Below are 25,920 nucleotides of genomic sequence, written 5' to 3'. Positions count from 1 at the left end.
CTTTTATGTATGTATGTATGTATATTTTTTATTCCTCACCTGAGGACTTTTTTCCATTTTTGTTCAGATATAGTGTGAGGGAGAGAAATGAGAGATAGAAACATCGACATAAAGCGACGGTCACCTCCTGCACGACCCCAACCAGGGCCGGGGATCAAACCACAACCAAGATACACGCCCTTGACCAGAATAGAACCCATGACTCTTTGGTCTGCAGGCTGTTGCTCCAACCACTGAACCAATCCTGCCAGGGTTCTCTTGTTTTTGTTTGTTTTTTTAAGACAGAGAAACAGCGATCAGCTGCCTCCTGCACGCCCCCTACTGGGGAGCGGAGGTCAAGGCTGCAACCAAGGCAGTGCCCTGATCAGAAATCAAATCAGGACCTCAGTCCATGGGATGATGCTCAAGCCGCTGAGCCTCACTGGCCAGGCTCTTCTCTTAGGATGACTGAGGGTATGGTGCCAAGGCCATGGTACTCTGCTCACTGATCTGCAGGAGTGGGCCCTGGTCTTGCTGCCTCAGAAAAAACATTCATTTGTGACCAATTCCATCTGTGTCCTCCATGTTATGGAGGCACCTAGAGGGTAGAGCCCATGTATCTCTTGCACACCCGAGGTCCAAAGAGGAGCAACTGTGGAGTCCAGACTGGCAGAGTCTGGGGCCTCTCTGGCCTTGACTGCCCTATGCATGCTGCCCACTGCTCTGGAGCCTTTACCTCTGAACTATCACTGAAGTTGATGCCACTCCTGACACCACAAATGGACCCTCTCAATGAGAACCCATACTCTGTATTTCCTGTCCTCAACCATTGCTAGTAAACTCCAAACATTTCCAGTTTGTATCTAGAGTTCTCTCTTCATAACCCAGGGTGCCTGTCTAACCCCGCCCCGAGTCATACTCCAAGGCCCTATGCTCCCACATTTGCTCTGGAGAAATCCAGGGCTTTTCAGGGCCTCAGTAAGGGCTGTTGGCACTGGAATTAGTTGCCTACCACAATCCAGGGATCCGTTTGTGGTGGGAGTGGTTTGTCCTGTACCAGGAAGGAGCAGAGCCTGGATATTCTAGATCCCTCCATAGATGCCCTCTCCCCAGAAAGCCAGAAAAGGAGCCCTCTGGAGGAGGGGCCTGACCAAAAGGAAGGCCCTCATTTGGTGCTCATGGGCCATAACCCCCTGGGATGTTGGCTCAGGAGGCTACTTGGATCCTTTGAAGAAAGAAACCTACACATACTTTTATAATCAGAAATTTTCAGTTTATTTTGAATAAACTACTCAACCTTGAGCAGATAACATTACCTCAACTTTTTCTTTGAAGAAAAACAAAGATATATGGTAAATTCATGAAAACACAGTGCCTTATCTTCTATCCTTTGCGGGGCAGAAAAATTCTGCCTGATTTTTCCATTTAGGACAGCTACTGGGGGGACTGAAAGGAAGCTCTCCACAGGTCAAGGGCTGCAGGCTGTGGTCTGAAACTCCTGCAACGCAGTGGCTGGAGCCACACTGGATGCAAGCACATTGCATAGTAGCTGTGCAGTCCAAAAAATGCCCAGAGTGGGACCGAAGGTGCAGAGCTACAACTCAGGTCTTGGGCCATGCTGGCAACACAGAGATGGAGAGAGGTAAGATGCCAGGATTGTCCATGTGCCAACACAGCATTCACACCCCACCCCAGGTCCCTCATTAGGCACTCTGCTAGTTCAGTGAACTCACCATTCAATTCTGGGTTCTTTGCTATACTTGTAACTTGTTCTCCCTCTCCTCCCCACAGCCCCTCCCCTTGCAAGAGATAAAAGGAAGAGACAAAATCTGAGTAGGGAGAAAGGGAGCCTGCACCCAGCCTTGTACCCATGACCCCTGTCCTCTGTCTTCAAGAGTAATTCAGTTTACAACTGTGGTAACTTGGGAAATTGCTGAGGTGAAATGTTTGAATATCAAAGAATTCCCAACATAATATTCACACATCTCCCAAGCGACTCTTCCAGGAGGTCGAGGAGGCCCTGTCAAGCACAGTCAACTCTGCCAGCCTCAGAGTGGAGGCATCAACAAAGACACAGGAACCCCGAGAATCAGATTTAACTTTTCAAAGGCCCACAGGACCAGGTTCAGGACAGGTTAAGAAATCATGCAAACCACCTGCTCCTTTGGGCTCAACTGTGCAAAAACTGGCCTTCTCCCCTGGCCAGCCCCCTCCCTCCTACTACAGGAGCTGGGACCACAAACCAAGGACTCGCCTGGTCTCACACTCCCAGACCCTAGAGGCGGTGTTCTCTAACACCTGAAATCAGGCCAGGGGGAGAGCACCCAGGCCCGAGCAGCTGCTGGACACACTCCAGGTAACATGAAAACAACTTGTGCAAACAAGGCCCCTGGGCCAGGAAGACCAGTGCCCTCACGAAGGGCCATGCTGCACTCCAACCCTGAAGTTCACCAGAGGAGAGTGTAGCAGGAGAGTGTCAGGTATGGCTGCGTGTGAACTTGGTCAGAGCCACATCACTTGAATACTGGCACAAAAAAAGGGACCAAGGCAAAACAAATTTATTGTGGGGAACAATTCCCTTTAAAAGTGATCTCTATCTTTAGGAGACTAAAGGAAACACGATACTGAACTCCTGTTCCCTGGTCTGCAGGGCCACAAGACCACCTATGCTCTGCTGTGAGCTCTGGCCTCAGTAGCAAGACCCAGGTAAGCCTCACCTTCAAGAATAAAGATGAGCCCACAAACAGGCAGCGCCATCTGTGATGATCAGATACCCCATGGCAAGACCCTGTTCTGTACTGTCTACTCTCTGCCATGTAAGGCAGGTGCACCTGACCACAAAAGGGTCTACAAGGGACAGGCAGGAGGCATGATGTGATTCCCTGTGTGCCTTACCCGTTATAAGCTAATTCAATTCCCCATCTGCCACCCATTCTCCTCCCTTGGGACCCCAGCTGTGGCCAAACACAAAGTGAATCTGAAAACAGAGACCACCCTAGGGCCCTCTTATAGAACACATTCAGAGGCAGAGTGGGCAGGCAGCATGTTACATTCTAAGTAAAATAGCTAGAGGGTAAAACACTCTAATGCCAATTTATTTTTTAAAAGGGTTCTGTGTAAATTCTATAGTTGGTTTGCCTCTTTTCTTTTTGTACAATTGTACATCTTTTGAAAATTACATAAGTTGTAATCATCTAATACTATTAATAGTCATTCAGAAAAAACTTTCCCTCCCTCCCAACATCCATCCAGGGGAAATTAAAAATCCTGAAGAGGCCAATTCAACAGGGCCTCTACCATAGTAGAAACAAAAAGCAAAAAGATGAGAACAAAATAGAAATTGACTAAGGTGTGTTGCCAGTGTTTCTCAGGAGTGGGGCCCTGGCTGCTGCCTGGGGTTCATGAAAGGCAGAGCCCTCAGCATGCAGTATGGCAGCCAGGAGACCTCGCAGCAACATATTCCTCACTCCAGCGCATCCATGTCCAGCCTAGGTGTCGTGGAAATCCTTCAGCAGGGTTCTCCTCCGTTGTTCTGCTATGTGCATCTGGTTTTCTAAGTCCTGCACCAGGGAAGCAAAATGTGTGCTTGGATGGCCCAGCCCATGAGCAGGGGCAGCCAAAGCCATGACATGAGCTCCGAGGAGTCAAAAACACAGCCTTTCCCACCCTTCTCAGCAGCAGCTTCTGGCCCACAAAACAAAAACCCTGTCACCTGTTAACATGCTAGTCCTCCCTCACCTCAACAGCAGGTCCAAGAAGACAGCAGGCACTTACCCCTCTGTCATAGCTGTCTGCACGTTCCACTTTCCAAGATAGGTTTTCAATCTCAGCCTCCAGTTGAGCCTGCTGGTATTCAAACTGTATGGGCAGAGCAGGAGGGTCAAAAGGAGAGGGGCAGGGCCTGCAGATGGAGGGGCAGATGCAGCACCTCAGGCTCGCATGAGCTACAGACAATCCCGATGCCGTCCTCAGAGAGCAGTGCTAGTCCCTGAACCCGAAGCCAGAACCCAATCAAAAAGCTACCTCAGAGTACAGACAAATGGGGGTGGAGGACAAATCGCCCTCCACCCCCAAAGAAAGGGCAAGCATTTAAGCCACTGAAAAGAATGCTCCCAAAATTTAGGGAAACATGCTGTAAAAACAAGTCGGACTGGATATTCACATTGCACTCCCTGAATACTTCATTTTACTTAGTAATTGTACATCCAAGCTTTATGCATAAATATTCTTCAATATCTTATTTATAATAGTGAAAAACAGAAACAATTAATGCCCCAAAATGATGGTAAACCCCTATAATGGAACATTTATACAATTATTTAAAAATGGTATTAACCAGTCTGGTAAATAATGACAGCTGTAACAATAAACTGCTGCAACAGTAAAATGCTCTGTGCATGTGTGTGTATATATGTCAAACTATGATTATATAAATAACGTTAGTTTTAAAAGGCTGGAAAATGCTAACATGTGGTCATTTCTTTCTGGTGATATGATGATATCACAAATGGTATGTTATTCTGCTTTTCAATATTTAGACAATAGGTGTAAATTACTTCATAATGGACTGGGGGACAACTCATATATAAAATAAATAACCATGTCAAAAGTCCACTATAACTTGAGGATGTGAATGCTGGATATTCTCCCAAAGCACGGGCACTGGCCTCTCAGGTGGCCACAGACATTTCCAGCCAGTTTCCCTACATATATGGTCACATTCAGAGGCTTCAGCACGCCTGCCTTACTGTGACACAAAACCCTAGCACCTGAGACCTATTTTGAAGATATCTAGGGAAATAAAATTCGAAAATGGACACTTTTAATTTTGCCCTCCCAATAACCAGGGCACCTCTGAAGTGAAGAGGACAGAGTAAAGAGGGACTGCTTCGCCTTACCAGCTTCTTCCTGGGTCCAGACTCCATGTAGTATGCATATGGATACGTGTATTGCAGGGTGTATCGACACTGCAATAGGAGAGAAGAAAAGGTACCTGTGTCTATGCTTCTAACCTACATGCATCACAGGTGGCTTTTATAATTCTTACCCCACCATGCAAATTAGCCTAGCTCTACAGGTATGGGCCTGAAAGAAACGAGACCAAGCCAAGTAATGGATGAAGTGGGGGGACAACATGGGGAAAAAAAATGAAACAAAGGTGACCACACAACACTCAGAGTTCCTTTTTCAAACTGTGAGTTATTTACCAGCAGCTGCCTCAATGACTCTTCCCTCTTGAGTTGGACATCAGAGTCCACACATCTATCTCAATAACTGTCCAAAGACAAGCTGTTATTTTCCTTTGAGTGATGCATGGATGGGACAAAAGAAGAAAAGGGAAAAAGGCTCTAGTGTTCCCCACAGTTCTTTCCCTGCAGGCAGAGGCAGTGGAGTACTCTTCTTGGAATTCTCCTGGACACCCAGCAGAGGGAGGACTGGGTCCTCAGCAGGCATAGCACAGGGAATTGTCAACCCGTGAGCAGAAGTATGCAGGGCTGCACAGGGTGCTAAAGCCCCTTGCCCCCTACAGTGTCTCCCACCCTCAGAGGAGGTCTGGGCTTGACAGGGCCAGCCACTGGACACGGGTACAGAAGAGTGAGGTAGTACAGACCTTGGCCAAGAGCTTGGCAGCATTCTGTAAGTACTGCCAGTCAATCCACGTCCCCAGATTATTCATGACCCTCTCCTGGATTTTCTCATGAATCCGCTGGTATGTCTGTGCTTCTAGCTGCAAGCTCTTGTTGTGGTTTTCCCACTACAAGGAACAACAGAGGAAGAAGAAAGCTGTAGGAGTCCTGGGGAGGTCCACAGGTCCACATAGGAGTTCAGACTAGACACTATGGAAGGAAGGGCATGGTCATAGCCTCATCTAACTTATGGGGACTGTGTACTTTGAGAGAGCACAAGAGGATTTCTTCAGTCCACACCACTAACTAGCTCCAGAGCAACTGTCTGCTTGCCTGTTCACTCTACCCCTTTGGGGAAGAAGGGCTGCGGCCCTGAGGACTAACAGGTATTCACTGGTCTACTGTGTTCATAAATTAAATATGCCACACTCTGTGGGCTTCTGAAGGGTCTTCCTGGGAGGAACTGTTCTCTAAATCTATTAAGAAGGCACTGCAAGGAAGACTGTCTGATGGTCCCTCACTGTCCTTCAAGCCAGCAGTCACACAAAGCCAGCACCACATTCTTCCTTGTTGGCTATGGCTGCCCTGTGGAGCCCGAAAGCCCATCTATGGAGGCATCATCCAGGGCCATGGCAGGAGCTCCACTCCCTGACCTGTGTGTGCACATGCTGGCTCTGGCTACCAATCACTGGAAATTCCACCCCAGCAGGCCAACTGAAGAAGCCCACCCTCAAGGAGCAACTGCAGGGAGAGGACGCCTACCCTCTCAAAGTAGAACAAGTACTTCTTGAGGGCCTCCCTGGCTTGGGCCTGCTGGCTCTGGTTGACAATGTCGGGGTTCTCCTTGTACCGACTGCACTCATAGTACTCGCTGCCATGGGTCTTCCAATCTCCTAGACACATCCAGCAGAAGTCTGCACAGAACAGAAAGAAGAATTCATTCTCACAGGACAAGCCCACAGTCCTCCAAAGGCAAAGCAGTGGGGACGAACAGAACGTGCTGGAGGGGTGGGAGTAGGGGTTCATCTGACAGAACTTCCCAAAGATGCCTTTTTCCAGGGGGAATATAAACCTCTTGTCTCATCATATCCCACTGTCCCTGTAGCCTGCCCTTGCCAAGCTAAACAGCCTATGGATATTCTCAGTTCCTTGAGCATATATGCTTGTACTTTTTAATCTAATGCAGGCAGATGTCGACTGTACAAGACCACCAGTTTGGTAAAGTACAGCATAGGAAATATACTCAATATTATTATAATAACTGTGTATGGTCCCTGGAAATATCAAGGATAACACTATAAAGTATACAACTGTCTAAGTGCTATGCTGTACATCTGAAACTAACACAAAATAATACTGAATGTAATGGAAAAACCTAATTTTTTTTTTTTTGGTACGTGGCCCTAGTGGAAACCGAACCCAGGACTCTCTGGTCCACAGGCTGATGTTCCAACTGCTGAGCCAAATCGGCCAGGGTAGATTTTCTATTTATTACAAAAAAACACATTTTTTTTTAATTGATTTGAGAGAGAGAGGAAGGGAGGGAGAGGAAGGAAGAGAGAGAAACATCAATGAGAGAGAACATGGACTGGTCGCCTCCTGTATGCCCCTCACTGGGTATATGGCCCACAACCTGGGCATGTGCCCTGACTGGGAATAGAACCTGCAACCTCTGGTTGGGCAAAACAAAATATTTTTTAAAAAGCATAAAAAAACCCTGGTCTAGCCCTGGCCAGTTGGACTCAGCAGTCAGAACATCATCCTGCAGACCAAAAGGGTCCCAGGTTCTATTCCAGCCAAGGGCACGTACCTCGGTTGCAGCTCGTCCCTGGCCCTGGATGGGGTCATGTGGGTGGCAACCAATCGATGTGTCTCTCTCACATTGATGTTTCTCTCTCCCCACCTTCCTCCCACTCCGTCTGAAGATAAAATGTAAAAATATCCTCAGGTGAGGATTAAAAACAAAATCCTGGTCTACTGTGTCAATGCCACTGTATGAAGCAGAAACTTGCCCAACTGAGGCTCATTCACAACACCACACTTGCCCTCCTGCCTACTTCCTACTATTTTGTTGTTGTTGTTAATCCTCACCTGAGGATATTTTTCCATTGATTTTTAGAGAGTGAAGGGGACGGAGAGAGAGAAAGAGAGAGAAAGAGAGAGAAAGAGAGAGAAAGAGGGAGAAAGAGAGAGAAAGAGGGAGAAAGAGGGAGAAAGAGGGAGTAAGAGGGAGAGGGAGGGGGAACATTAATGTAGGGATTGGTTGCCTCCTGCACAACCCCGACCAGGGTTGGGGATGGAATCTACAACCCAGGTACATGCCCTTGACTGGGAATCCAACCCAAGACCCTTCGGTCCTTGGATTGATGCCCTAACTGCTGAGACAAACCAGCCAGGGCCTCCCACTCTTACAAGATTTGTCCTAGGGAAGACTGTACATAAAGCTGGGAATAAAGGCTTTTCCCCCTTTTTTAAAAAGCACATTTTTATAAAACCTACAGCTACTCAATAGTTCATATGCAGAATTATGACTCCACATTGGAGAAGCAAAGAAGGAAATAAACATCCCTTAGGATGCTATACATCCAAACAATTATTGTGGTCTAATGAAGAAAGACCAACCACATTTATGTTAGATGTCCAGTATCAAATATATATTTTATTTCTTCCAGAGACCTGACAGTGGGAAACTCTGTTTCCCAGGATTCACTCCCAGAAGTTGGATGACTTCTCAAAAGGTGCTCTTGTAAAATTTAGGAAAGCTAAAGTCAAATCCAGAGACCCAGAGGTCATTCACTTCCTTTCTCTTGGTAGTCTTCAGTGAACAGTAGCGATATTGCTCTCCTTAATCAGCTAGGTTGTGCTTGCCACTGTTGTTTTTTTTGGTACATGCCTCTAGTGGGAACCAAACCCGGGACTCTCTGGTCCACAGGCCAAGGCTCCAACCGCTGAGCCAAACTGGTCAGGCCGCCTGCTACTGTTTTAAATACTATTATACTGCTTAAGGCTGTCCATACTTCCCTCTCACTAAACACATATAGAAAGAATGGGACACCACTGAGGAAACATGCCACTACCCTTGGCCCATCTTCACTTCAGAGTCACTGTTCCCTTCTAAGGCCTTGCACATCTGTCCACTCTGATTACAGTGAGCTCCTGGGAAAACACAGGAATAACACCAGACAGGCCCTTACAAAGAGTAACTCTCAGGGACTCCTGGTCAACATCTAAGCAGCTGTGTGGGAGGACCTATTTGTACATATTTTCTACTTGAAGAAATTTTATTTCTTTACTTGATCTGGCAGGAAGGAAAGTAAAACCAACAAATTCTATGTAACCTACTCCTGATAGATGAAGGAGGCCTGAAAGGCCAAATCAAAACCCTCTCTGGAAACTTTAAAAAATCTCAAAGGAAATCTATTATTTCACCACTTCCAGTAAAACGATGTACAGCCTGCTCTAATGTATCTATAAGGTAGCATAGATAAGCCCATGCTACTTACCTTCCTTAGCAAAAAATAAAAAGAACATGCTAAAATCTTCTTGGAGGACTGAGAATCATGAGGGTCTAAGAGTCATCCCAAACTTGACTTCTGACTACATGTGTCAGCAAGGCAGCAGTGGAATTATAAGAGGGACCAAAAAACAGTACATAAGTAGTATGACTACAAGTGATGGAGGATGCCGTTTTGTCAAATAACTACAAAAGCGCTCCCTAAACAAGCAATAGAGACCCATGCACAAGAAACAGACACTGTGCCACTGGGCCTTGAACACCAAGCCTGAGACTCACCGTGTTTACACTTGGAGCATTGCTGTCAGAGGGAAACAGAAGAGAACATGTTAAGGGCATGCTGACCAAAGGCTCCGTGTCACATATGCAAAGGGTACAGGCTTCTGCTCACCATGTGATTGCAGCCTCCATTCTTCTCAATGCAGATGTTGCACTTGGGACACTGAGGAGACATAAGGGCGCCATTAGGCTCACAAACCATCAGGATGGTTCTAAGACAAATTACACAAAGCTCCTGGCACCCATGCCCAGTTAACTCATCGTGCGAGCACTGCTGGGGAGGAGCATCTCACTTAAATGAGGCAGGTCGCTGAGGCTAGAACAGCAATCCAAGGAAATGAGGTCAGCATGTTTGGCTCTGAAACACTCCAAGTACCAGCTGAGCCCAACTAAACCTTCTACCATCTGTCCCTGCCACAGGCCACTAAAATTAAGCACAAGCTGAGTCAGCAGAAAGCCTGCCTGCTTGGGAGGAATGTCAAAGCAGCTGGATTAAGTCCTGGTCAGCCTGCCTGGACTTCTGCTTCTAGAAGACGGCAAGGAAACAATCTTTAAAATATGCTTGCTGTGACAGCAACCCTAGGAAACACTGCAGAAACCAATCGGATGCTATGCCATGAAGCAAACTGTGTTTAATGAGGTCATGGTCACAGCTGTGTTTGTGAGTGCCTTAACTTAGCATGTGACTGGCACAGGGTAGCGCCCTGGGTTACAAGTCATCCAGGGCTCAAGGGGCCCTTGCTTTCCCAAGGGAAATTTCAGAATAAGAATTGGGCATGTCTGGACTTGCATTAGAGTCTTGCTATTTATTAGGTGTGGCTATCAACCACCTCCCTCCCAGGGATATTAAAGCATAGGAGGCATTCAAGAAAACCTAGTGTTTTTTTTCCTAATTTTCTTTAACTTTTTCAGGCATTTCAACATTTTACTAAAATAAATGCACCAATCAACGCATACTATGACAAACTGCTGCTACCTCTGCCAAGTATGGGCAAGGGTCTACAGCCTCCAGCAAGGGCCCTGGGCCCATGGTATTCTGCTCTCAGATGGCAGATCTCCTGGACAAGGCCCTGGACAGCACTAAGGAGGGCAGATCCATGACAGGTAAGACACAGTCCTTACGTCTTTAGTGTGAGCACTAATGTAGTTGGCTGTTTCAGAGTCATCTGCACATTTCGTGAGCCATTTCCGGATTGTGGCGCAGTCTGTGGGTGCGTGATACATCTGACGACACTTGAAACTTAAAACCAGAAAAGAAAAACACTCAAATAATCATTAGATCAGGTTTTTAATTTTTTCTTTTGTCCAAGACAACATATTCTGAATTAGAGCTTTTCAGAGGGAAAGTCACCTGTTAAGGCCTTTCAGACCTTTACTTACTAGCTATTATACTGAAATACCGTGTACACTTCTCTTCAATCTAAGCCCTTCTAAGACACACTTTCAATAAACTCAAATGAAAAGTTTCTGTTGTAAATATCTTGTCATGTCAACCCTTCCTGAAAGATGTCAAATTCAGAATTCAGCCTCTAACAGGCATAGTGAGGTGTTCTGAGGATACCTCAGCTCTGATCCAAAGTAGGACCGAGGCATTGGTGGTATAGCTGCCTTCCAAAGTAGGACCAAGACCCACTTCTGGGAGGTTTGGCTTATGTTCCAGCCAGATGTGCACACAGGATGCACAAATGCCAGAACTTGTACAATCTGTAAAGGCATGATACATCAGACAACGCAGGAAACTTACAGTCAGAAAAAAATACTCATCAGGCTCGGCCCCCATGATTTTAATTTCCCTTTTGCCCAAGCCAACACAACTTGATGGATAGTACAGGCTCTCAAGTAGATGGCCCAGGGGAAGAAGTTCATCACTCAGGACACAAATGATGGAGAGCAACAACTACATTAATGGTTCTTAACATTTGGTGAGTCACAGACTCCCTCAACCATGTCTAGAAAGGCAGTCACATATACACATGTCATATTTTCCATGTAGTTTCTCTGAAGCCCCATCATGAAGCTCCCAGGGAGGACAGATTAGAAGGACAGATCTAGACCTAAGTGATGACTCTTGCCAATACCCTGCACCACAATTTCCTCACCCAACAAGGATAACAATAGTACTAATCATACACTGTTGTGAAAATGAAGGTACAACGATCAGGATAGTGCCTTTAAACCTTCAGTACATTTTGCTATTCCCATCATATTTAATGAATGGAGTAAACTTCAAGTAGATGTAAACAACATTTATGAATTATAGGGTGAATTATAGATAAGATTAAAACATTGAAAATTATAAACAGTAATATGTAAATTATCTGTGCAGGTAGGTAGACACATACAATCTCTGGGCCCCGAGTCTTAGTAGCATAAACCAGAGTATAAACATTCTCCAAGAATCTGCCACTTTCTTATCTCCAGACTGAGCATTATCAAACATAACATGGAAAATAAGATACTAGGTACAAAACCTGCCTACTAGGAGCACAGCAACTCTCCTGGTTCAAAGGCCCCGTCTCACCCAGCCCCATCCTCACACAGAGCAGCAGCAGTGGTGTTTCGAAGGAGGAGAAGGCACGAGCCCAGGGCTGCTCAGCACCCACACTCACTCTTACCAGAAGACCTCATTGCACCGATTGCACTGGACTCGGCGAGCTCTGGGCTCTTGTACCTGGATGACCATGGGGCAGTCTGCACCAGGGCACAGCTGGAGCTGGTAATGACTCTGTGAAGACACCAAAGGGAACATGAGGTTATCCCCTAGTCCCTGACTCCAAATTAGAACTGAGTGCTCAAACACCTTCTGTTCTTCCAGCTGATGACTTACATCAAGAGGCTATAGAAATTCAAAATGAATGTCGTGAAGACAAAACATTAGATAGATACAGATATTAAATGTTTAGTTAAAACTAGGAAGCAGCCCTGGCCGGTTTGGTTCAGCGGTTAGAATGTCGACCTGCAGTCTGGAGAGACCTGGGTTTGGTTCCCGCTAAGGGCACGTACCTTGGTTGCAGTTTGTCCCGGGCCCTGGTTGGCAACTACTTGATGTGTCCCTTTCACATCCATGTTTCTCTCTCTCTCTCTCTCTCTCTCTCTCTCTCTCTCTCTCTCTCTCTCTCCCCCTCCCACTCTGAGCAAAATATAAAAAAATGTCCTCGGGTGAGGATAAAAAAAAACAAAAAACTAGGAAGCAACTCACTAGAATGGTCTAAGATTAGATTACAAAATGGGATACGGGAATTGTATCTGTGAAATGAAAATGCAAAGGGACCAGGGCTGGACAGAAACACAGCCTAATCAACTGTGCATAAGATTCTGAGGTGCTCAACAACCCTCAGGCATTTACCAAAGGCAGAGAACAGCACAAAGAACAAGATATTCCATTTACCCTACAACGTGTGCATGAGAAGACCCAGACCATCAATCAATCCAATATGCTCAGGCATAAAAAAACGAGAAAAAGTATGCTGCATGAAACCAGCAAGCCTTAACAAGCAGCCCAATAGAGGGGAAGAACTCCAAAACTGACCATGTTGGAATCTTGGACACGTTTTCAAACTGCACAAGAAGTAATACCCCTTCTCTGTGCTGAATCACACAGTGAACCAAACTGAACAGCAACTCCTGAGATATGCCTGACTTGTTTTTTTTTTCTTTTATCCTCACCGGAGGACATTCTTCCATTTTTTGTTCAGATAGAGTGGGAGGGAAAGAGAGGGAGAGAGAGAGAAACATCGACATGAAAGGGACACATCGAGTGGCCGCCACCCGCACAACCCAACCAGGGACGGGGACAAACTGCAACCGAGGTACGTCCCCTTAGTGGGAACTGAACCTGAGTCTCTCCGGACTGCAGGCCAACGCTCCAACCGCTGAGCCAAACCGGCCAGGGCTGTTTTTTTTTTCTTTACTGATATTTAGAGAGAAAGGAAGAGGGAGAGAGAGACAGAAACACTGATGAGAAAGAACACTGACTGGCTGCCTCTGCATGCTCTCCACTGGGGATCAGGGCCACAACCTGGGAATGTGCCCTGACCAGGAATTGAATCTGTGACCTCTTGGCGCACGGGTCGATGCCCAACCACTAAGCACCCAGGCCAGGCTGCCTGACTTGTGTTTAAACCTTGGCCTACAATAGCTTGTTTAAGCAACGTGTCTAAGGTGGGGATGACAGACCATTTTATAACAGAAAACCAAGACTCAGAGAGGTAAAATAATGGGTAGAAGGTTACACAGAAAGGAAGTAACAGACCTGTAATTCACACAACTGTCTGACTCTGTGTTCTTCACTATCATTCTAGTAATTTTCAAGCTTTTTAAAAGTCAGTAGACCTCTTTCTTCAAATGCCAGCACCTAATGGCAGCCTTGTCTGTAAAGGAACTACAGTAAACATCTCATGGAAAACAGGCCTAGGGCCATGCCGGTGTGGTTCAGTAACTGAGCATCGACCCATGCACCAAGAGGTCACCGATTCGATCCCCGGTTAGGGCACATGCCCCGGCTATGGGCCCGATCCCCAGTGGGGGGCATGCAGGAGGCGGCCAATCAATGTTCTCTCTCATCAATGTTTCTATCTTTTTTTTAAAATTAATTAATTAATTTTTTTATCCTCACCCAAGGACATTTTTCCATTTTTTGTTCAGATAGAGTGGGAAGGAGAGAGAGGAAGAGAGAGAGAAACATCGATGTGAAAGGGACACATCGAGTGGCTGCCACCTGCAAGACCAACCAGGGCCGGGGACAAACTGCAGCCGAGATACCACAGGCCGACGCTCTAACCGCTGAGCCAAACTGGCCAGGGCCAATGTTTCTATCTTTATCTCCCTTTCTTTCTCTCTAAAATCAACAAAGGAAAAAAAATATATATGTTATAAAAAAAAAAGAAAGGAGGACTAGGAAGACAGAGGGCACAACCACAGGGGCTGGTCATACCTCCACATAGTCCCTGAAGAGGTAGCGCCTGTATTTGTCTCTTAGCTCTTCATTGGGCAATAATGGAAACACAAAGTCTTCTGGTGTTCGAAGTGGGCAGTCCTGAGCCATGCAAGAGACTCCTGTTAAACAAAGACAATCTGATCAACAACTGTATTACAGAAGTCACAACTTGAAATAATTTATTTGCCCACAGAGTTCAACCATAAATTCAGTCCCACACAGGAAACTCTTGAAATAACATAACTAATTCAAAGAAGAGAGAAATTAATATATTTTTACACAGTGATACAACTAAAATATTATTCCAAATTTTATATATATATATATATATATTTTACAAATAGCACCACTAAAAATATCATTTAAAAAATCCTATAAGGTCCCTGACTGACAATTTGGTTTTGTAATGTTTAATATTATGTGTGCCCTGGCCTGTTGAGCTCAGCGGTTAGAGCTTCGGCCTGCAGTCCAGAGAGACCCAGGTTCGGGTCCCGCTAAGGGTGCATACCTTGGTTGCAGTTTGTCCCCGGCTTGGTTGGTTGTGCGGGTGGCAGCCACACGATGTGTCCCTTTCATGTCGATGTTTCTCTCTCTCTTTCCCTCCCACTCTATCTGAACAAAAAATGGAAAAATGTCCTCGAGAGAGGATAAAAAAAAAAATTCTGTGCAAGTGCTTACCACCAACATGAGATTTTGCAGATACAATTAATGAAATGCCAATTTCGTTTCCATATCATCAAGTTACAGTATAACAAATACTCATCAAATTCGATCTGTGCTGTTACCTAAATAGCAGCCAATTCTCTGGGTGTTTCTGAGTTTTGGTTGCCACTTAGGGAATCAAGATAGGGTAGGTAGCTTAAAGGAGAGTCCTTCCCAGAGTTCTTCCAGGAGGTAGATTTGTACTCACACCAACATTTACATATATATCCAGGTAATAGTTTTAATTTTTTTTTTTTTCTTTAATGAATTTTTATTTATTTTTTTGTTACAGATATTTTACCTTTTTACCCCACTGGCACCCCCCACCCTACCCCCCCTCCACCCTGTTCCCGGCTTAGTTGTCCATGTCCATTGGTCATGCATACATGCATATAAGTTCTGTGGTTTATCTCTTCCCACCCCCCCACCCCCCATTCCCTCTTCTGAGGGATGTCAGTCTGTGCCCTACTTCCATGTGTCTGGGTCTACTGTATTCCTCAGACTGTTATGTTCATTATATTCCGTATATAAGTGAGATCATGTGGTATTTGTCTTTTTCTGCTTGGCTTCTTTCACTTAGGATAATACTTTCCAGGTCCCTCCATGTCGTCTCAAAGGATAAGAGATCTTTCTTTCTTACCGCTGCATAGTACTCCATTGTGTATATGTACCACAGCTTTTTTATCCATTCGTCTACTGGTGGACACTTGGGCTGTTTCCAGATCTTAGCTATTGTAAATAGTGCTGCTATGAACATGGGGGTACATATATTCTTCCTTAATAGTTTTAATTTTTCATTTTGCTCAGGACTGGGGAAAACTTTGCCACTGTTTAGATGGATGTGTTTGGAAAGCAATGGTTCTGACAATAACGTCAATCAGGCTCAAAAGAAAATATGCAATTGACTTGTGTACCTGAAAGGGCAGAGTCAGAGATAAATACTTCACACCAGCCTTTTGTAAATTCTACAGCAGACTCACCCACACCCACGCCGTCTTTGACAAGTACTGAGCAGTGCTGCTCCCAGCAGCTGCGGCAAAACTGGTGCTGACAGGCCAGAGAGAGTAGGTTTTCCTTCCGCACAAACTGCATACACACTGCGCAGTGGTGAGGGGGATGGGCTGTGGGGACCTGGGGAGAGGCAGAGCCATATGAGTCAAAAAGGAGACTTCAGTTCCTGGGAGGCCACAGGGCTGTCTTGTGTAGTTAGGCGCATGGGAGGCAATCCTGACCCTGCAACAAGTGTCAGAACTCAGCTTTAATGTGTGAGCTCTGGGAGTCACAAGAGTCCTAGGCAGCTGGGCTTGTAGAATCACTAGGATTCAATGAGGCAGACAGGAGGCTAAAATGAGAACATAAAGTAGTTTAATAATGTCAGGCTGACGGTTCCTGCTAAGGGCACGTACCTTGGTTGCAGTTTGTCCCTGGCCCCAGTTGGGGTCGTGTGGGTGACAACCACTAGATGTTTTTCTCTCTCTCTTCCCACCTCTCTACCTCCTGCTTTATATGAAGATAAATGCAAAAATGTCCTCAAGTGAGGATAAAAAAAAAAAAGTCAGGCTGAAAAGCTCAGGATTTCAGAATTGTCAAGGTTCGTAGAGGTCATTCAGTCCAACTTCTTTTATTTTTTTTATTTTTATCCTCACCCGAGGACATTTTTCCATTTTTTGTTCAGGTAGAGTGGGAGGGAGAGAGAGGAACAGAGAGAGAGAGAGAAACATCGATGTGAAGGGACACATCAAGTGGCTGTCACCCGCACAACCGACCAGGGCCGGGGACAAACTGCAACCGAGGTACATGCTCTTAGCGGGAACCGAACCCGGGTCTCTCAGGACCGCAGGCCGACACTCTAACCGCTGAGCCAAACCGGCCAGGGCGAGTCCAACTTCTTTTAGAGGCTACCTGGTTTCTTTTGTAAAGTGCCCCCCAGTTCAGCAGAGCACAGCTGCCCCTCACCAAGTAGTACAAACACAGTCATAAAGGTTCTGAGGCTGTGTAAAGCTTCTAATGGCCCACAACACAGTTTTACTTATCAAAGACTGTAGGTTCTCCCATGTCTTATGCCCCAAATACAAAATATTATAGCTTTTGCCAAGTTACAACTCATCCTTAACACATGGAAGAGATGTCACAAACAACTAATTTAGAGGGATGAGGAAGGCTCCTACTAGGCAAGAAACTCTTCTAGAAAGTGGGCAAATAACTGTAATGTTTGAGCTCCAGGATCCATGACATGCTACACACACTGCTAGACAAAGACAATCCGGGGATTCTGAGCCAAAACCACAACCTGTAGAAAAGTCCACTACAAGTTTACATTAGGTTCTTGTTAGCTCACTGTAAATACAAAAAAAAAAAACAATTTGAGGAAAAGGACCTTTCCCATGTTTGTCCAGTATATGCCAGAAATTTTTATAAGAGGCTGCAGAAGTTATGTGGTGATCTGAGCTCCAATTCTCCCTCCTAAGGGCTCTTTCAATATGGCCCTAATCCATTTAACAAATGTTTGTAGAACTTCTAGATATACAGAAAATTGCTAGGTATTGTAGGATATAGTTTCTATCCTTAGAGCACTTACAGTCTGGTTGGGGAACTGAAAAGATGACTGAATCACTACAATATACACATAAAGATTTAAAGATATAACCAGAGGAAGGGCAGTGATCACAGGAGGCAGGCTTTGTAAAAGACAGCTTGGATTTGGGTCTTTATGTATTTTTTAATGTTTTTATTGATTTTTTTAGAGAGGAAGGGAAAGATAGACACATCGATGTGAGAGAGAAACATCAATCAGCTGCCTCCCCAGCATGTGCCTTGACCACTAATCAAACTGGGTCCTCTCAGTCCATAGGATGATGCTCAATCCACTGAGTCACACTGGTAGGGTGGACTTGGGTCTTTAAAAGTGAGTTCCAGTCCCACAAACAAAGATGGGGACAGAATCTGAACATTCTAGGCCAAAGAAGGCATAAGCAGAGCCAAAGAGGTATTCAGTGAGCTTGGAATACCAAGTTACCCAACCCAGCAGGAATGGAGTGCAGGTGTGCATAAGTGCAAAGATGAAAATAAGGCTGAAGAGGGCCCCTAGATTGGCAATGATGTACTCTTCATCACCTATATTGGAACAAATACTTTAGGTATGCTGTACTATAAACCAAGCAAGATGGTTCTCAATAACACTGTAAAGACACTGCATGAGCCCTGGCCGGTTTGGCTCAGAGGTTGGAGCATCGGCCTGCAGATCAGAGAGTCCCAGGTTCGGTTCCCGCTAGGGGCACGTACCAAAAAAACACACACACACAAAAACAGACACTGCAAGAGCCACATACATTGAGAGAAGTCTTCCTCAAGTAGGAGACACTCACATGTTTCAATGGATTGGGCTGAACTCGAGCCTCAACAAGCAGCTGAGCGGAGTTAGACTTGTATCTACAAAACAAAAGGCAGAAATAAATGAATCAGAAACTGAAGTCAAACCATTTTTACCTCTGAACAAAAACAGAAGAGACCAACATGTGCTGCAGTTGCACTAAAATGTCTTTATCTCTCATTACCTCACAGAAACAAACTTCCTTTTACCTTGGTGCACATACTTTTTTCTCTATTGACTTTTTTAGCTTTCAATTGGTATGAGAAGAATAATAACCCTGCTTCAAAGGCACTGAACTTTAAGAAAAATACTCATGAAGGATCATTTCTACTTTAAATTCCATTCTGGAAATATAGGTAAATATCTCTATGACTTCAGAATAGGGGAGGATATCTTATTTGTTTTTAAAAAATTTTTTTCCTTTACTTATTTTAGAGAGAGAAAGGGCCCTGGCCAGTTTGGCTTAGCGGTTAGAGCGTCGGCCTGCGGTCCGGAGAGACCCGGGTTCGGTTCCCGCTAAGGGCACGTACTTTGGTTGCAGTTTGTCCCCGGCCCTGGTTGGTCGTGCAGGTGGCAGCCACTCGATGTGTCCCTTCACGTCGATGTTTCTCTCTCTCTCTCTCTTCCTCTCTCTCCCTCCCATTCTATCTGTACAAAAAAATGGAAAAATATCCTCGGGTGAGGATAAAAAAAATAGAGAGAGAAAGGGAAAGGGAGAGAGAGAGATAGAAACATCAATGAGAGAGAACATCGATTGGTCGCCTCCTGCATGACCCCACTGGGGATTGGGCCCACAACCTGAGCGTGTGCTCTGACTGGGAATTGAACCAGTGACCTCTTGGTGCATGGGTCGACGCTCAACCACTGAGACATACCAGCTAGGTATAGGAGAGGACATAGTAAGATACAGAAAATGCAAAGCATAAAGGAAAACTGAAATAATTATGCTACAATTAAGAACTTCAGTTCAGGTTGACACCATTTTGGACTCAGCCTATCTGCTTTAATGATGTCCTGAATAAAATTCTGTTCCTGCATCAAAAACCGCAACAACAAAAACTTCAGTTCATCAGGAGACACCATAAAGTGAAAAGCCAAGCTACAAACTGGAAGATAATTCAATATCTATATTGGCAAAGGACTGATATTCAGAATAAACAAAACAAAAACTCCTAAAAGTCCATTTGAAAAGACAAAATAACAATAAAAATGGGCAAAAAAGAGAACTGGCATTCACAGAAAAGAAAGCACAAATGGCCATTAAATGTATGAAAAGATGCTCAACCTCCTTAATAATCCTGAAAATTAAAATGAAAAACAATTAGACGCCATTTACACAAACCATATTGTAAAACTTTAAGTGTGGCAGTATCAGGAACACTCACACACCACTGGTGAGCATATAACACGGTATAATCACTTTGGAAAACATTTTGGCATTATCTAGTCAAGTTTTAGAAACACGTACCCTATAGCCCAGCAACTCACTTTCTATTCTTAACCCTATAAAAATTATGTGGCACTAGGAATCACATACGAGAGTTTTCGAAGCTGTACTATTAATAACAACAAAAACAAACAAACAAAAATACAACCCTCACAAATGGTTTTCTGGTTAAGGGATGAACAAGATGCCATGAAATGCAACCTTGTTAGTAATTTTAAAAGTCGAGAACACATACAGTGTGATTATATGTCTACAGAGTTCTAAAAACATACAAAACTTAAGATATATAATTTTTTAAAAATTAAGAAAATGATCAATACCAAACTAAAGATATGGGTTGCCTTGGAAAGGAAGGAAGGGGTGTGACCAGGCAGGAATTAATGCCAGCAGCCTCCCTCTAAGGAAAGGTCAGAGGGTTTCTTATTTGGGTGAACACTTAAGAGTATTTGCTTTATTATTCTTTAATACCTACACACAACACATATGCATGTACACACACACAAATTTCTGAAAAAGCATTATTCGTAAAAATGTAATTCCTTCTGGAATGAGGTATGGTATAAATACACTCAGAAATAAGAAGAATTATCATGTGGCAATAAAAGTGCTCCATGTGCCCTGGCCGGTTTGGCTCAGCAGTTAGAGCATCAGCCATTGACCCATGAGTCTTGGGCAAGGGCAGGCACCTCAGTTGCGGTTCGTCCCCGGCCCGGGTCAGGTCGTATGGGAGTCAACCAATCGATGTGGCTCTATCATATTGATGTTTCTCTCTCTCCCTCCCTCTCCCTCTGTCTGATTAGTAGAAAAATATCCTCAAGTGAGGAATAAAAAAAAAAAAGTGCTCCACGAAGCCCAGGAGAACACATTACCAAGATACCAGGAATCTGAGTAGGGAAGAATTAGGTCTCATGTATGTATGGTCCTTACCCCACCTAGTCAGAATGCCTCCTTCAACTATTTTCATTTCCATTTCTCACTAGGATTCTTAGTATCCTTAACCATCCAAATCTTCTCTATTCCCAAATTACAATAAAGAGTTTGGACACTGAGAGACAACCCACTGCTGGAATCTATGTGGTCCCAGAGACTGGGTAGCAGTAATAGTGGTGTAGACAGTGGAAGCTCATCTGGAAGTCTATTTAGATGTATTCAGCTCTTGGGTAGAATAAGAGTGCAGTTAGTGAATACGAACACATCTTCTCCTTTCTGGGTGGAATGCGCGCTCCAGCTGGTATGGCTATCTCAATTGTGTTTAGCCTGGTGAAGGAAAGGCATGACCTTTCTCTGCATTTACAGTGGAATCACACCATACAGAGAAAGACTAATGGGGTATGAAAGGGCAGGATGGTGGAGAGTGTTTCTCACCAGGGGAATTTTGTTCTCTCGAGGATCTTTGGCAGTGTCTGAAGACATTTTTTATTTTAAGGACTCTGGGGTGGTGCCACTGCTACTGACTTGCAGTAGGTAGAACCCAGGGATTCTGCCAAACCTCTTACAATTCACAAAAGAGTCTCCCCACAACAGAGTAATCTAGTCCAAAATGTCAATAGTGCTGAGGATGAGAAACACTGAGCTAGACAGAAGCACATGTCTCTAAGGGTGGGGGCTAGGAAATGTCTCCAGAGGACCAGGGGGAGGAGAAACCCCTCCTCCTGACAACTTGCACAGTATCATGAAACTCCAAATCTGTGCCTCAAGAGCACTCGTTCTGGAGGGGGTGGTAACTTAACCAAACTTTTCTCAAGGTAATATGTGATATGTTATGATGCATTCCTCACTTGATGTATCCAAAATAAATAACTAGAGATGTTGGAAGTGTTATTTAGAAGGGCACTGACTACAAATTAACAAGGGCATAAAAAATCTGAATTTCACTGTCTAACAAGGGTTTGAAAAAAGTATGAAACATCTATATGATGAAATACGTGCCAGCAAAAAACTGGAGTAGAAAGAATATGCAAAAAAATTTATGGGAAAATGCTCAGCATATTCTGAGAGAGAAAAAAATATACACTATGATCCAGTATTTTAAAAATATAATATTGCACACTTAAGTATATACTCCAAAATGTAAATAATAACCACCATTGGGTGGGTAGGCAGAGACAGGAGCTATGGGTGATGCCATCTCTCCTCCCCCAAACACCTTACCTGTCCAATATCTCTGCAACTTGCCAGTGGAAATTAACTAATATAAGCTTAGCGACTGAATGAGACACCTAGAAAGAAGAAAGAAAAAAATCAAATTATAACTGTAGTTTCTTTCAGAGAGCTCCACATTTTGAGAAATACATACATTCATGTCTATAGCAGGCCCAGGCTTGATTTCAAATTCTTCTTGGTGCTCTGCTGTGTCTTTTAAGTTCAGATTCTTATAATCTTTGTGATTTCCTGGATCTATTTAATTTTTCTATCTTTGCTTTCATTAATGACCCTTAGAAATTAGTTTGAATTGAAACTTAAGCAAAACCACCCTGTCTATGGTAAATAACAACTCAGCATCCAATTTAAGCAAAACAGCTATGGGCTCCCTTATGTGATATATGTTCCCTCAAGCTGCAATAGGAGGCCACACATGGGATAGGCCTGTTATGCAGAAAATCTCCAGGCTTGGAATGCTCATATAAATCCAGCAAAACAAAACAAAACAAACACAAAACGCCCACTTAAAATATCTGAATGCCTGGCAACCAGTGAGCTCTAAATGCAAGGATAATTTAAAAGTCTGTGGGCAGCCTTTCTGGCTCCTACATTCTCTTAGAACTAGCTATTCTACTTTAGTAAATTTTTCTGAGGAAATGATAGAGGATATGTGCACTATAATGTTTTTAAGGAGTAAAAAAACAGAAATAACTTAAATGCCTAAAAAAGGAAATAATAAATAGTATGACAGATTCATGCAATGGACTACTATGTAGTCACTGAAAAGGATGTTGCAGAAGTGTACTGACATGAAAAGTTCACATTTTAATGTTATGTTCAAGAAGTCAGTAGTAAGATAGTATGTATATTATAGCCACCATATCTTGCTAATAGAGGAAGGAAGCTAGTTACAAAACAGACCACCTTGAGTGTCAGGACTGGGGGTGGGGATCACAGGAGATTAGGATGTGTCTGGATGCCTAAATCAGGCTTCCCAGAGACAGTACTACACCACATGAGGGTGACACTGAATCGAGAAACAAGAAGCACACTTCAGGCTAAGGAGCCAAGAGAACATACAGAACCTTGGTATTCTGCTCACTGGACTGTCTTTAAAGAGGATCCAAAGGTAGTAAAGAGGATCTGTAAGGTAGTGCATGCTGCTCCACAGGTAAGCAATACGGGGGGGGGGGGGGGGGGGGGGGGAGAGATACACAGTGACCAATACGTAATCCCTTCTCCTAGAGTTCAAGCCACTCCTGAAAGGAGACAGGTGCACCCTTGCTAAACAATGGCATGTCCCAGTGCAAAATCAGTGTCAAATACTGTGTAGTGAATGACTGCCTCCTTGTCCTAAAGCCCAGGTACATCTGGAGAAAATAAGGACTCAAGACAGCTTACTTCACTAAGGGGGGGGGGGACCCCACTTCCCTCCCATGCAAGACAAGAGGTATCTGACCCATGCATGTTGCTGCAGTATTTTCTTCTTGAGGCCCACAGAGACTTTAGGCCTGGGACTCCTGAATTATAGTTGACATTTCTTCTAACTGTGGCCATAACAAAATGATTCCTCCACAATAGACCACTATCACAAAATGAAAAGAGACAAAACATTTGGTTTAAACTTTAGTGACTGTTTGAATGTAGCTTTTAGCTACAAATACATATATATTTTATTCCTCACCTGAGGATACTTTTCTATTTATCATCAGATAGAGTGGGAGGGAGGGAGGGAGACAGAGAGACAGAGAGAAACACTGATGTGATAGAGCTACATTGACTGGTTGCCTCCCATAGGACCAGACCAGGGCCGGGGACGAACCGCAATCTAAGTATGTGTTCTTGACCAGAATCGAACCCACAGCCCATTGGTCTGACGCTCTAACCGCTGAGCCAAACCGGCCAGGGCACAAATATTTTTTTAAACCCTGATGATGATACTGTTTAGGATGACCTCCTCGCTGGGACCTTTTCTGTCATCTCTTTACCCAATGGGGCTCTGTCAGCGTTACACCGACTGCTTTCTGTTCTGATTTCTAAATGTCTTGTCATGCAATGGCTATCAGGTCCTATCAAGGACACTGAATCATGCAGGAAACCCAGAGGATTCCTGGCCATGTCCAGCTGCCACCTCCCCTTATCACCACAGATGGCTTAGATGAAGACTTTAAGGTAAGAACAGGGGTCAGGCTGCCTCTCACAGATCCACAGAACCCAGAACTGAACTAGTCACAGGGTGGCCATTCAATACATGCTGATCATTAAATTACATGTCTTTAATCTATTTTCAAAATGAAATTTCCTGACTTTGCTGATGAAACAGAGTTTGACACTCCACTTGGTCTGAGCCCTTGATCTCAACAACACTAACAGTAACAACAAAGCCTCAGAACTCACACATCAAGTGCAGGTGCAGCCCAACTATGGAAAACAATACGGCCCTCTGTTGAAGCTGAAAATTTTATTGATGACTGTAAATCCATTAATGATCAACTCATAATATCCCAGCAGAGCTGAGTTTTGGTGAGAACAGGTAATGTAAAGAGAAGATGCATCTAGGACTGTATAAAACTGACAGTAGAGTGATGTGAATCTATCTTTTAGGAATACATCAATATAAACAAGATAGTAGGCACACACATGTCAGCTGTAGGCACTTCCCACTAGCCTTCTGCAGGAGGTGCTGTGGTTCATACATCATAGAATGGCCCATTATCACACCCTTTGTATATCATAGAAACCCGAAGGAATTATGAGAACATTAATTTAAGCAAAATGCAATATGACTGTACCTTGCCTAGTAATAAAACCCAGAGAAATCAGGTTCCAAAAGACTTTCTGAGCAAAAGCAGCACAGGGGTGGAGGAAAAGTACCTAGAATAATTTACACTAAAAAGATAGTCTCAGCAGGGAAGCCGCCCTCTCCCTGATTTGGGTCATAACAAAGAACTAACTGCACCCCAAACCCCAGCAGTTCCAGAGGAAGTGACCTCAGGTGATTTGGGGGCAGAAAAGGAGGTGGGGGGCAATACTTAAGTTAATTTCAGCAGGTGGACCAGGACAAACATTGTGAATGATATTAAACATTAAAAATAAAAATTGGTCTTTCTCAGAGTGCAAACAGCTAAGCTCTCTCAGGAAATATCTGAGCATTCACACCATTACTGTAATGCTCAAAAGACCTCAGCAATCCGTTATGAATCTATCAGTCAACACTTCACAATGACAAAAGTCTTCCACTTTTCTGGTATATGCTCAATTGTAGAAAAAAAGATCTTTCAGTCAAATCAAGATGAACTCTTGCTGATCTGTTCTGATCAAGAAACTAACAACCTGTTAATAGTTAGGGTTATGTACAGCAACCCTTGAACTACAGGGTTTGAACTACATGGGTCCACTTATATGTTAGGTTTTCTTTTTCTTTTTTATTTTTTTTTATCCTCACCCGAGGACATTTTTCCATTTTTTGTTCAGATAGAGTGGGAGGGAGAGAGAGGAAGAGAGAGAGAGAAACATCGACGTGAAAGGGACACATCGAGTGGCTGCCACCCGCACAACCAACCAGGGCCGGGGACAAACTGCAACCAAGGTACGCGCCCTTAGCGGGAACCGAACCCGGGTCTCTCAGGACCACAGGCTGACGCTGTAACCGCTGAGCCAAACCGGCCAGGGCTCTTTTTCTTTTTTAAAAAAATATGTTTATTGATTTTTTTTTTTTTTTTGAGAGAAAGAGAGAGAGTATAACATCAAAGTGAGAGAGAAACGTCAATTGGCTGCCTCCTGCATGTCCCCTACTGGGGATTGAGCTGAAACCCAGCCATGTTCCCTGACTGGGAATCAAACCAGTGACCTCTCAGTCCATGGGAAGACACTCAATCTACTGAGTCACATTGGCAAGGCATGGGGTTTATAATTGACCTGTCT

General features: G+C 44.3%; 1 protein-coding gene across 5 annotated transcripts in view; it reads right to left on the bottom strand.

The window, feature by feature from the left end:
• Positions 1-1,268: 1,268 nt before the first annotated feature.
• ARIH2 (ariadne RBR E3 ubiquitin protein ligase 2) overlaps positions 1,269-25,920 on the bottom strand; it is a 62,717-nt gene continuing 38,065 nt past the window's right edge. Inside the window, exons 1-14 of one of the 5 annotated variants that reach the window (XM_036266102.1) lie at positions 23,456-23,505; positions 22,006-22,073; positions 18,403-18,466; positions 16,018-16,168; positions 14,333-14,454; positions 12,015-12,124; positions 10,522-10,639; positions 9,512-9,562; positions 9,400-9,421; positions 6,369-6,520; positions 5,591-5,734; positions 4,878-4,946; positions 3,754-3,837; positions 1,269-3,539 (exon numbers count right to left, since the gene is read on the bottom strand). In XM_036266102.1, coding sequence (XP_036121995.1) covers positions 3,468-3,539; positions 3,754-3,837; positions 4,878-4,946; positions 5,591-5,734; positions 6,369-6,520; positions 9,400-9,421; positions 9,512-9,562; positions 10,522-10,639; positions 12,015-12,124; positions 14,333-14,454; positions 16,018-16,129 — 1,056 coding nt within the window. In that variant the 5' untranslated portion in view covers positions 16,130-16,168; positions 18,403-18,466; positions 22,006-22,073; positions 23,456-23,505 and the 3' untranslated portion in view covers positions 1,269-3,467. The other 4 variants (XM_036266101.1, XM_036266099.1, XM_036266098.1 and 1 more) reach the window with 4 other exon arrangements.

Source organism: Molossus molossus, unplaced genomic scaffold (assembly GCF_014108415.1).
Source record: "Molossus molossus isolate mMolMol1 unplaced genomic scaffold, mMolMol1.p scaffold_m16_p_18, whole genome shotgun sequence".
Lineage (NCBI taxonomy): Eukaryota > Metazoa > Chordata > Mammalia > Chiroptera > Molossidae > Molossus > Molossus molossus.
The sequence above is the reverse complement of the archived record's forward strand: the minus strand, read 5'-3'. Positions and strand labels throughout refer to the sequence as shown.